The sequence below is a fragment of the Anomaloglossus baeobatrachus genome, chromosome 5 (assembly GCF_048569485.1).
Source record: "Anomaloglossus baeobatrachus isolate aAnoBae1 chromosome 5, aAnoBae1.hap1, whole genome shotgun sequence".
Classification (NCBI taxonomy): domain Eukaryota; kingdom Metazoa; phylum Chordata; class Amphibia; order Anura; family Aromobatidae; genus Anomaloglossus; species Anomaloglossus baeobatrachus.
The window spans coordinates 124,433,889-124,447,190 of NC_134357.1; the positions used below are offsets into that span (position 1 = coordinate 124,433,889).

At 52.5% G+C, this 13,302-nt stretch overlaps 1 protein-coding gene across 3 annotated transcripts in view; it reads left to right on the top strand.

Annotated features, from left to right (window-relative positions):
• The window catches only part of SEC24C (SEC24 homolog C, COPII component), a 130,361-nt gene that overhangs the window by 34,885 nt on the left and 82,174 nt on the right, over positions 1-13,302 (top strand). For 2 of the 3 annotated variants that reach the window (XM_075348840.1, XM_075348842.1), the window contains 2 exons: positions 4,319-4,464; positions 11,486-11,554. In XM_075348840.1, coding sequence (XP_075204955.1) covers positions 4,319-4,464; positions 11,486-11,554 — 215 coding nt within the window. The remainder of the gene's footprint in view (positions 1-4,318; positions 4,465-11,485; positions 11,555-13,302) is intronic. The other variant, XM_075348841.1, reaches the window with a different exon arrangement.

The window sequence follows — 13,302 nt, forward strand, 5'->3', positions numbered from 1 at the left end:
GCATCAGCCTCTCTCCTTCCAGCCTCCCCCCAGCATCAGCCTCTCTCCTTCCAGCCTCCCTCAGCATCAGCCTCCCGTTCCCAGCCTTCCCCAGGATCAGCCTCTCTCCTCCCAGCCTCCTTCCTCCCAGCCTCCCCCTCCCAGCCTCCCTCAGCATCAGCCTCCCCCTCCCAGCCTCCCTCAGCATCAGCCTTCCCCTCCCAGTCTCCCCCAGCATCAGCCTCCACCAGCATTAGCCTCTCTCCTTCCAGCCTCCCCCAGCATCAGCCTCCCCAAGCATCAGCCTCCCTCGTCCCAGCCTCCCCCAGCATCAGCCTCCCCCTCCCAGCCTCCCCCCTCCCAGCATCAGCCTCTCTCCTCCCAGCATCAGCCTCTCTCCTCCCAGCATCAGCCTCTCTCATCCCAGCATCAGCCTCTCTCCTCCCAGCATCAGCCTCTCCTCTCTGTCCCCAGCATCAGCCTCTCTCCTCCCAGCCTTCCCCAGCATCAGCCTCTCTCTTCCCAGCCTCCCCCAGCATCAGCCTCCCCCAGCATCAGCCTCTCTTCTTCCAGCCTCCCCCAGCATCAGCCTCTCTCCTTCCAGCCTCCCCCCAGCATCAGCCTCCCTCTCCCAGCCTTCCCCAGGATCAGCCTCTCTCCTCCCAGCCTCCGTCCTCCCAGCCTTCCCCAGCATCAGCTTTCCCCTCCCAGCCTCCCTCAGCATCAGCCTTCCCCCAGCATCAGCCTCTCTCCTCCCAGCCTCAGCCTCTCTCCTTCCAGCCTCCCCCCAGCATCAGCCTCTCTCCTTCCAGCCTCCCCCAGCATCAGCCTCTCTCCTTCCAGCCTCCCCCAGCATCAGCCTCTCTCCTTCCAGCCTCCCCCAGCATCAGCCTCTCTCCTTCCAGCCTCCCCCAGCATCAGCCTCTCTCCTTCCAGCCTCCCCCAGCATCAGCCTCTCTCCTTCCAGCCTCCCCCAGCATCAGCCTCTCTCCTTCCAGCCTCCCTCAGCATCAGCCTCCCCTTCCCAGCCTTCCCCAGGATCAGCCTCTCTCCTCCCAGCCTCCTTCCTCCCAGCCTCCCCCTCCCAGCCTCCTTCAGCATCAGCCTTCACCTCCCAGTCTCCCCCAGCATCAGCCTCCCCCTCCCAGCCTTCCCCATGATCAGCCTCTCTGCTCCCAGCCTCCTCCAGCACGCCGTGCTCCTCTGCCGACACTCACACACCCCGATCGCATCCACTCACACACACCCGATCGCATCCACTCACACACACCCGATCGCATCCACTCACACACACACACCCGATCGCATCCACTCACACACACACACCCGATCGCATCCACTCACACACACACACCCGATCGCATCCACTCACACACACACACCCGATCGCATCCACTCACACACACACACCCGATCGCATCCACTCACACACACACACCCGATCGCATCCACTCACACACACACACACCCGATCGCATCCACTCACACACCCCCGATCGCATCCACTCACACACCCCCGATCGCATCCACTCACACACCCCCGATCGCATCCACTCACACACCCCCGATCGCATCCACTCACACACCCCCAATCGCATCCACTCACACACCCCCCGATCGCATCCACTCACACACCCCCGATCGCATCCACTCACACACCCCCGATCGCATCCACTCACACACCCCCGATCGCATCCACTCACACACCCCCGATCGCATCCACTCACACACACACCCGATCGCATCCACTCACACACACACCCGATCGCATCCACTCACACACACACCCGATCGCATCCACTCACACACACCCGATCGCATCCACTCACACACACACACCCGATCGCATCCACTCACACACACAGACACTGACGATATCGCACATACGCGCTCACACTCACAACATCCGGAGATACCACATGCCTCTGGCCATGTGATCCTCCGTCAGGTCCTTGAAGGTCACAACAGCACAGTATCGAGGCCGAGAAGCAAGCGATATCGCCGGATGCTGTAAGTATGTGAATGCGATGTGAGGTGTGTGTGAGGTGTGTGTGAGGTGTGTGTGAGGTGTGTGTGATCTGATGTGTGTGTATGTTTTCTTCCGCCGCAGCAGCAGGACCTTGATGCGCTTGTAACCATGCGAGCATGGTTACCAACGTATCCACACCACTCCCGTGCGAGCGGAGGCCGGGGGGAGGGGGGGTGAGGGTGGGGGGGGGGGGGGGGGGAGTACAGTACTCACCTCGGTGACAGCCGTGTCAGTTCGGGGGAATGCGCGGGGGGGAGGGAGGGGGGCGGGGCCAGAGCTAGCGTGCATTGCGTGAGGGGGGCGGGGGCGTGGCGTGGCCGAATTGCCAATGCCTGCAGGGTGCCGGGGGCGAGAGGCCAATCTGTGGGGGGGGCGGAGCCTGGGCGAGCGGCTGGCCAATCCGTGTGGGGGCGCAGCCTGGGCGAGCGGCCAATCGGTGTGGGGGGGCGGGACCATGGCGAGCCCAGCGGCCAATCAGCTTTGTGTCACCGTAAGGACACAATTTTGGAGCATGACAGATAGACAGACAGACAGACAGAATAAGGCAATTATATATATATAGATTGTAAGGATAGGTTAATCTTGACTGTCTGGCATACTTGCAGTAAGTATGTGAATGCGATGTGAGGTGTGTGTGAGGTGTGTGTGAGGTGTGTGTGAGGTGTGTGTGAGGTGTGTGTGAGGTGTGTGTGAGGTGTGTGTGAGGTGTGTGTGAGGTGTGTGTGAGGTGTGTGTGAGGTGTGTGTGAGGTGTGTGTGAGGTGTGTGTGAGGTGTGTGTGAGGTGTGTGTGAGGTGTGTGTGAGGTGTGTGTGAGGTGTGTGTGAGGTGTGTGTGAGGTGTGTGTGAGGTGGTGTGTGAGGTGTGTGTGAGGTGTGTGTGAGGTGTGTGTGAGGTGTGTGTGAGGTGTGTGTGTGAGGGTGAGTGTGATCTGATGTGTGTGTATGTTTTCTTCCGCCGCAGCAGCAGGACCTTGATGCGCTTGTAACCATGCGAGCATGGTTACCAACGTATCCACACCACTCCCGTGCGAGCGGAGGCCGGGGGGAGAGGGGGTGAGGTTGGGGGGGGGGGGGGGTGGAGTACAGTACTCACCTCGGTGACAGCCGTGTCAGTTTGGGGAATGTGCGGGGGGGGGGGGGAAGTACAGTACTCACCTCGGTGACAGCCGTGTCAGTTCGGGAATGCGCGGGGGGAGGGAGGGGGCGGGGCCAGAGCTAGCGTGCATTGCGTGAGGGGGGCGGGGCGGGGCGTGGCCGAATTGCCAATGCCTGCAGGGTGCCGGGGCGAGAGGCCAATCTGTGGGGGGGGCGGAGCCTGGGTGAGCGGCTGGCCAATCCGTGTGGGGGGCGCAGCCTGGGCGAGCGGCCAATCGGTGTGGGGGGGCGGGACCATGGCGAGCCCAGCGGCCAATCAGCTTTGTGTCACCGTAAGGACACAATTTTGGAGCATGACAGATAGACAGACAGACAGACAGAATAAGGCAATTATATATATATAGATTGTAAGGATAGGTTAATCTTGACTGTCTGGCATACTTGCAGAAAAGGTGCGGTTTTTGTTCATAACCTTTCTGCAGTCCTTCCCCAGCAAAGTCTATGGGAAAACCAAAATGGTGTGCGGACACTGCATTATTTTTCCTATAGCTTTTGCTGCAGAATTTCTGCAGCAAAAAACAAGTAGTATGTCATTTCTTTTCCACAGGTACCTGTGTTTTTTGCCATAGATAATGGTAAAAAACTGCAGGGACCAACCTGCAGAAAAACCGCGGGTGCGGAATTCTGCCAGATGGTGCAGTTTTTTCTTAAGTTAAGCAAATATCCCAGTGCGCACAGGGCCTTAGCCCAATCGCCACCACGTCCCCACCAACTGACTGACTCCGTTCCCCAACACTGCGAGCGAGTGTGCCCCCAAAAATGGCCGCTCTGCTGTAGCATGCTATAGAGATCGTCACTCCCTACTCACTTAGTCGGCCACCATGCCCACTCACTCCAGTCACTACAAGGAAAGTACCACACTGACTGAGGCGACAAACCTGACAAGTGGTGTACTACAGGCAATGGTGGCACACAGGTGACTGATACGACAACCAATGATAAGCGGGCCAAGACCACAATATAGCACTCGGCAGAAAACGCTGGGCCATGCCACTAACTTCCGGTCTGGGGGTCTGCAAGTATGCCAATGGTCTAAAGTCAAAGCGTGTAAGAAGCATGCCGTACACTTGTAACATTCCATTAGAAAGGCTACATTTTTTTTCTAGGTGCTAAACAGAATAATGTAGGTTAATAACTTTTTTTTATTGTTTCTAGGTTCCTTCGGGCCTGTTAGGGGTCCACAGCCTGGATACCCCGCAGCATATCCTCGCGCGCCTAATTATGGGAGCCAACCTGGTCCTGCGGGCCCCCCACCACCTCCTGCACAAAAGAGATTGGATCCAGACTCCATCCCCAGCCCTGTAAGTGGATCTGATTGCTATGTATAGTGCCCCTGAATATCACTAGTAATTATTAGGCCCCTTTCACACTGCGTTTTGCCTTACGTTTAGTGGTCCCATCGGGGCATCTGTCTGAACCGCCCCTCCCCCACTCTGCAAAGCCTGTTTCTCTAGTCCCTTCCACGACAGCATAGGAGGTTGTCTCTCCACGCCCTAATTGGGACAGGAAGTTCAAGAGGTTTAAAAGGACCCTCCCACCTCCCACAGCCAGTGTCTTTCCTGTCCCATGGGGCATGGAGAGGTTTGTTTTTCTCCTATGCTGTGGTGGCCGGCGACCTGCAGTAATATATTTTTTTTTTTTCCCCCTATTACCTTCAGCCGGGACAGCATCGGTCGGGCCTTCGCCGCTCCTCCCTTGCTGTTCCCTCACGCTGTGGGGGACCGCTGCTCCAGCCTTCCGGATCTCCTGAGGGGTGATGCAGGCTGTTGAGCTCCCCGGCCGGCGTCCTCCCTGAGCCGCCGGCCGCTTCCCGCATGCACGCTGCCGGAGCGATCCGGAAGTGCTCCCGGGGGCGGGACTTCCGGTCTTGCGGACTTCCGGTCGAGCGCTTCCGGTTTGCGGAGGCAGCGTGGAGGCACGCCGACAGTGACTCGGCCTGCCCAGGACCGGATGCGGGAGGCGGGGAAAACGTGCACCGTCACTGGGGAGGCAGGCCCTTTTCCATAAGGGCTGCCACGAAGACATCAGATCATGGTAAGACCGTGCTCCCTGTCATGTCTTCCGCTGCAGCTGCCTCTGCAGAACCCAGTGTGCCCCCTGCTACTGTGAGTATGGAGGGGAATGGTCCCTCGGACATAGGTCTCATCAGTTGATTTATGGCTCTCTGCTCTGTGTTTTCTAGGAGGACAAGGCCACCAAGAAAACTGACAGAAATGAGAAATCAGAGAAGCCTGAGAAGTCAGAAAAAACTGACAAGTCCGATAAGCCTGATAGACCTGACAGAGTGGACAAAATTAAAAAATGTCCCATCTGTATAAAGAAGCTCCTGCAGTATGGGATAAAAAGCTTTGCCAGCAATGTACAGACCAGATTATTAGGGCCGAACAACAATCTCTGATAGATGAGTTGCGGGTCCATGATGAAACAGGAGATTAGGGCCTCACTGGCTTCTCTCCCTGTTCCTGGCCCTGTTCCTGGCCCTGTTCCTGGCCCTGTTCCTGGCCCTGCTCCTGGCCCTGTTCCTGGCCCTGCTCCTGGCCCTGCTACTGGACCCTCTCCTCCAAAAAAGAGGAGACTCCAGTCGACCCCTTCTGATCAGGAGGACGCTGATTCCACCTCTGAGGGTCCTGATGACGGAATTCCATCTGGGGGGTCTGACCAGTCCTTTCTCTTTCACTCAGAAGAGTTGGGGGATCTTATTGAGGCAGTTCGGAGCACTATGGGTTTTAGAGGAAGTGCAGTCTCTTCCTTCAATCCAGGACGAAATGTTTGCTGGCCTGAAGTCAGTCAAACAATTGGGATTCCCAGTTCATGCCAATATATTGGATATTGTCTCTCAGGAATGGGAATGTCCTGAGAGGGCGGGTACGGAGTGACCTTAGACGCCGGTTTCCTCTGGAACCTTCGGGACTACATTGGGAGATCCCAAGGGTGGACGTTCAGGTGGCTAGGGTAGCTAAGCAAACGGCTCTTCCTTTTGAGGATACTTCCCAACTGAAGGATCAAATGGATAGGAAGGTAGAGGGCCTGATGAAGCGGTCCTGGGAGGCATCGTCTTCCTCTATTCAAGCCAACATTGCCTCCACCTGCGTATCCAGGTCCCTAATTAGGTGGTTAGACCAGTTGGAGGCTCATATTTCACAAGGGACCCCTAGGGAGGAATTACTGGAATCCCTTCCCTTGCTTAGGAAGGCTACCTGTTTTCTGGCAGATACCTCGGTGGAATCTGTCCGCCTGGCAGCCAGGACCTCGGTGCTTTCTAACTCTGCCCGACGTGCCCTCTGGCTTAAGGCCTGGAGTGGAGACTCCACCTCTAAAATGAGGCTTTGTTCCCTTCCGTTTAAAGGGGATTTAGTGTTTGGGCCTGCCCTGGATGATATCCTGGACAAGGCGACTGATCGTAAGGCCTTGCCCGATCCTAGACCTAACAGGAAGCGGTCCTTTCGTCCCTCGATGCCTCAGGCCTCCCAGCCCAGAGGGAAAGGGAAGGCAGGCAGGTGGAGCTATCCCAAAGGTAGAGGGAGAAACATCCTCATCCCTCCACATCAGCAACGTCCTCAGCAGGACAAACAGTGACTCGGCCCGGGTGGGGGGAAGACTCTCAGCGTTTCTTACCCAGTGGCAGTCCATAACCTCTTGCCAATGGGTTCTGAAGATCATCTCGGACGGTCTTCTCATAGAATTCCTTTCCCCCCCCTCTTCCGGGTCTCCGAGTCACTGCGCTGGCGTCACCGGGTTCACAGACTCTGTTGTACACAAAGATTATAGAGCTAGTGCACTCGGGGGTCGTTTCCCCAGTCCCGAGTCAGGAAGAAGGGGTAGGACACTACTCCCGTCTCTTCCTGGTCAAGAAGCCATCCGGCGACGTCCGTATAATTATCAATTTAAAAAGTCTAAACCGTCAGGTCAGGTACCGGCGGTTCAAGATGGAGTCGGTGAAATCAGCTATTCCCCTGATAGGTCTACACCATCAGATGGCCTCTATCGATCTGAAAGATGCCTACTTCCATGTACCCCGTCCATCCGGGACACAGACAATACCTCAGGTTTGCGGTGCTTCACGGGGAGGAAGTACTTCATTTCCAATTCAATGTACTTCCCTTCGGGATCTCCTCAGCTCCAAGGATCTTTTCCAAGATCATGGCAGAGGTGGTCGCCTTCATAAGATTGCAGGGTATCTGTCTAGTTCCGTATCTGGACGACTTTCTTCTCATGGCTCCGTCTGCTCCAACCCTCCGGAGCCATGTGGAGAGGTCTTTGGGAATCCTTCGGTCTCTGGGATGGATTCCCAATCTCAAAAAATCACAGTTAACCCCCTCCTCCACTCGGCAGTTTCTCGGAGTGCTGCTGGACTCCGACAGACAGGCATCCTTTCTCCCAGAGGGCCACAGGATAGCTCTGTTATCCAAAATATCAAAACTCCGCAGGCAGGGCTCGCCCGACGCTTCGAGCGGCTATGTCGGCCCTGGGTTCCATGACATCCTGCATTCCCTCGGTCAGGTGGGCTCAGGCCCATTCTCGGTGTCTCCAAGATCATATCCTGGCACATTGGGACAGACTCCCGTCATCCCTAAACAGAAGGTTTCGCCTCTCGGAGTCCGTCTCCTCATCCCTTCTCTGGTGGCTGAGTCCCGCCAACCTGCAGGTGGGGGTTGCCTGGACTCAGAGTCCCCTGGTTACACTGACCACAGATGCCAGCCTACGAGGATGGGGGGCAATGGTGGCAAATTCCCCATTTCAAGGGGTCTGGAGTCCTTACGTCAGTTCCCAATCCTCCAACTACCGGGAGCTCAGGGCAGTCAGGGAAGCCCTCCTTGCGGCTCAGGACCTCGTCCGGGACTCTCACGTCCTGGTATATTCAGACAATGTCACAACGGTGGCACATCTCCGCCATCAGGGCAGTACACGCTCGGGCGCCCTGAAATCAGTGTCCTCCCGAATCTTTCAATGGGCAGAACAATCTCTGCTCTCCCTTTCTGCGGTCCATCTGAAGGGCTCCCTCAATCTTCAGGCGGATTTCCTGAGTCGTCGGGATGTTCATCCGGGGGAATGGAGCCTGGATCAGGCGGTGTTCTGCTCTCTAGTGGCGAGGTGGGGTGCACCAGAGGTGGACCTCTTTGCCTCGGCAGGGAATCGCAAGGTCGCAACATATTTCTCCCTGAACCCAAGGGACGAGGCGTTAGGGGTAGACGCTTTCTGCCACAGTTGGTCCTTTCGCCTCGCTTACGCGTTCCCCCCTCTTCCTCTTCTCGCACGGGCCCTGAGGAAGATCAGAGACGAGGGGGTCCCAACTATACTGGTGGCCCCTCTGTGGCCCCGGAGGAGTTGGTACAGCCTGGTCCTGACGCTAGGAATCGACGGCCCAGTCCTCTTAGGTTCGGACCCAAGCTTACTGTCGCAGGGTCCGATTTTCCATCCGGCTCCTCAGAAACTCAACTTGGCTGCCTGGCTTCTGAGGCCCGGCACTGAAGGCCCAAGGGCTTTCTGACAAAGTTGTGGCTACGCTGCAGAAGAACCGTAAACCTGTGACTAATAGTAAATACAACAAAATCTGGAAGAGATTTTCCTCCTGGTGTGGTTCTCGGCCTCCTGACCCTCTTCGGCCTAATATTGCGCAGATTCTGGACTTTCTCCAAAGTGGTTTAGACTTAGGTCTTAGGCCTAGCACTCTGAAAGTTCAGGTGTCAGCACTCAGTGCAGTCTTTGACACGGCTCTGGCAGATCATCGTTGGATCCGTCGGTTCTTTGTGTCCGCTAGTAGACTCTGTCCACGTCAGAGGGTCCTGACGCCTCGCTGGGATCTCAATGTGGTCCTTACAGGACTATCTCAGTCTCCGTTTGAACCTCTGTGCTCTTGTAACATTCGTTCCCTTTCTCACAAGACTGCTTTTCTTGTGGCTATTACATCTGCTCGCAGAGTCGGCGAACTTCAGGCTTTGTCTGTTAGGGAACCTTACCTGACCATCAGAGATGACAGCATTGTTTTTCAGCTGGACCTTTCCTTCCTTCCAAGGTGGTTTCGGATTTTCACCGTTCGCAGTCCATCGTCCTGCCTTCCTTCTGTCAGAATCCTCGGACTCCGGGTGAGGAAGTGTTTCATTCTTTGGATGTCCGTCGGATAGTGTTGCACTACCTAGAGGTTACTGCTTCTTGGCGCCTTGATTCTAACCTGTTCATCCAGCCCTTTGGCCGCAATAAGGGCAAGAAGGTGGCTAAGAGTACAGTCGCCAACTGGATTGTGCGAGCAATTAGAGATGCATACCTCGCTCAGCATCTCTCTCCGCCTACTGGATTCACGGCGCACTCCACCAGGGCTACCTCTGCCTCCTGGGCCGAACGGGCAGGGGCCTCCCCTGAGCAGATCTGCAAGGCGGCTACGTGGTCTTCGCTCCATACTTTCACGAAGCATTATCGTCTGAATCTGGATTCAACAGGGATTTGGCCTTTGGCAGGAAAGTCCTGCAGGCTGTGGTCCCCCCCTAGGTATCAATTCTTTGGTATTCCTCCTATGCTGTCGTGGAAGGGACTAGAGAAATAAGAATTATTCTTACCGATAATTCGGTTTCTAGGACCTTCCACGACAGCAGGTAATTCCCTCCCCTATGTATTCATGTATTCCTGAATGTGTAGTACTTCTCATATGCTATGGATTCTTTGTAAGACACTGGCTGTGGGAGGTGGGAGGGTCCTTTTAAACCTCTTGAACTTCCTGTCCCAATTAGGGCGTGGAGAGACAACCTCCTATGCTGTCGTGGAAGGTCCTAGAAACCGAATTATCGGTAAGAATAATTCTTATTTCGGACGCATGCGCCAACAGGGCCATTGACTGCAATGGAGCAGAGTATGTTAGTGTGTGCTCTGTTTTTGTACTCTTTTTGGGCATATACGTTGTCTGCAGGCGGACACCAAAACATAGTCGACTACGTTCGGGTGTGTGCCTGCAGAAAACATATGTGCCTGAAAATGGTACAAAACAGAGCAAGTCTGCTCCATTACAGTCAATGGCCCTGTCGGCGCATGCGTCCGAAACAAGCCTTGCAGGGTGGGGGAGGGGCGGTTTGGACGGATCCCACGACTGGACCACTGAACGAAGGCAAAATGCAGTATGAAAGTAGCCTTATTGTTTGGCAAGTTTATGGAAAAAAAACAATGACTACCATGACTGCTTCCATAGGGTGTGTATAGAAATGATCCACAAGACTGACCGGAATGTGTAGTACAAATCACCAATTTTGCACATTAGAATCCGCTTCATAAGAAAAAGCCTTTTCACCTATCAGTTTGTTTTTCATGAAGTGACTGGCAAACCCACCCAATGTCAGGGAGCACATAAAAACTCCATGTAGATATTGTCCTTGGTCAGATTTAAATCCAGGACCCCAGAACTGTGCCAAGCACCGAGCCCTCGGCTGGGGTACTACCTATTAGAACATATTGTTTTGGAGAAAGTCCTCAATTCTGGCAGACTTGTGTCTAATAATATATCTCCTGAATGATCATTCATCTCTACGGCTGCAATGTAATAGTGCGTTTCCCCTCCAGTCTTGGCTGGGGATCCAGGTTCTTGGCTTATTTTCAAGTTGCAATCTTGGTGTGATTTCTAATTGCACCAATAACTGATCTTAATTTATTTATTTATTTTTGATTTAATGACTAAGAAACAACAAATCCTATATTTACTTATTTATGGCCCTTTCACCAGTGATTTCACATATCAAATGTGAAACAATGGCAAAAAAATGCTTTTACATGTATTAAGGCCAGAAAGCATTGATAGTGCCGCCAGTATAAACGTGCTTCAGTAATTCTATGCCCTATAGATATGGTGCCCCTATTTTCTTCTCTGGTTACTTATTTTTAAAGATTAGTTTGGTATAGGGAAATCTCTGACAACAATAATCTTTCTTTCTATGGCCCCAACATATTCCGCAGCATTTCCCAATTTCTATGGGACGGACAGACATTACCAAGGGCCTGACTTGAGTGTGATCAGATGCCTCCCGATGCTATTCGTGTTAATAATCGGAGATGTGATGGTGGAATGCTTTTCGTTTTGTGTTCAGCTCTTGAAAAATTGTTTTTACTCCACGTTAAATACTAAGTTGATTAATGTCCCTCTGCAAGGCAATTAAATGCATGATATGCTTTTGCCGTCTACCTCCTTGGATGAGTAGAGGGCAGTGAACATAACAAAGCCCCCTCCTCTTTATTTATTTATTTATTTTTTTTCTTTCTCCTGTTTTTGTTTTGTTATCCTTTTTAATTCTCTTTCTCTTTGCTATTTTGTGGCATCGCTTACACTCGTCTTTTTACACAAAAAAGCAACTTAATGAGCTGCCACCCCAGCAGAAAACCAGGCACAGGATAGACCCAGATGCAATTCCCAGTCCAGTAAGTGAAGAGTGTGCTTCATTCCCTTGTTTTTGTGTGATTGTCACCTGGCTCATTGTACTTTGTGCATGCTACTCGCCTTACTAAAGCATGGTTCCCTCCATCCCCTAATATCACTAATCCCTTCACTGTACAGTGTACTTCTGTGACCTCGTAGCCGATAGCATAAGACACAGCGACTTCCTTATGACCAGATGAGCTATGCATTAGTTAACCATGTGTATTATGTATTTGTGGTAATATTTTGCTGTTGGGTACAACTCTGGGTCTATTAATTTACATTTTAAAGGGTTTTTTCAAGTTCTGTATTACGGAGTGCACCACTTTCTTCTTGCCAGTGGGCACTGCATTCCTGATAATTGACTTTTTGGACCAGCAGCATGGTTGTGTCCTTGTCCTGTACGGTGCGCTTTCCAATAATGGAAGTAAAGGCATTTTGTACTGAAACAAGCTTTGAAATTGTACTCAATTAAAGGGAATCTGTCACCAGGTTTTTGCCACCTAATCTGAGAGCAGCAGAACGTAGGGACAGAGGTGGTGATTTTGATAAAATCACCGTGTAATCAGCAGGAGATTATCATTATAGGACTACTTGATGTGGTGCCAGGTAGTCCAGTGTATTCATGAGCTCTGTATAACTGCTAGATCTGCATCAGAGAAAAAACTTGATTTTACAGTAAGTGACACATCGCTGGAATCGGGATCTCTGTCTCTACATTATGCTGCTCTCAGATGGGGGAACCAAAGCCTGGTGACAGATTCCCTTTAAGAAGATGAGACTACCTCTTTAAATTGTTGCACAGTAGATTGACAGTTCTCATTCACTTAGCTGGGGGTGCATTTATAGACCGGGCTGTTTGAACAAACTAATGCTGTCACTTGGTGAAAAGTAGCCAGTATATTGAGAAGCTAAATGAATAAATATAACGCCTAAAATATACCTTTTTAATATTTCAATTAAAAAGGTCACTATTAATGACCCTGAACAGACAGACCACAACATAGAAATTAGGTGCCGTATTGTTATGATGTAACATCAACCATCAATAGATGACCAATTTGTTCCGTATTCAAAAAACCATCAACATGTCAATCACCAGAGACAGGTAAATCATCCTGCTCAATAGTGCTTAATTCAGCTCAAAAGCAAATAGTGAAAGAAGGAATGTCTCCCACGGCGCCCCTGGGCCGTCTCCCCCCACGGCGCCCCTGGGCCGTCTCCCCCCACGGCGCCCCTGGGCCGTCTCCCACACCATGCCAGAAGTATGGTGTGTGCAGTGAAATGTCAGTGCTTTGAGTGCAGCAGTGACAGATAAAAATCCATTGCAGTGATTGAGCCCGAGCACTGCAGTGGATTATATCTGCAGGAAAAAACGCTGAAAGAGTTAACCTGTTGCAGATTTTTTTTCTGCACCAAAATATAAAAGGAAATAATCTGCAATATGTGCACAGCAATTCAGGATTCTCATGGACTTTGCTGGGATGTGGTTTTCCTTGCAGTATTGCTTAAAAACTGAAGAAAATACGCAGTGTGTGCACACAGACTAGTCCAGGTCAGTATTACCAGAGCGCTTTCACCAGGCGGATGTAATTCTTCCTCTTTATGACGATAACCAAGCATAAGCAGGCAGCAACACTGACGAAAGTAAAAAAAACGCTCCAAATTGGTTTAGAATTTTCTTAGGAGTCATGTATTGATAGACTACTTCTTTAACCCCTTCAGCCCCGGGGCACTTTCCGTTTTTGTT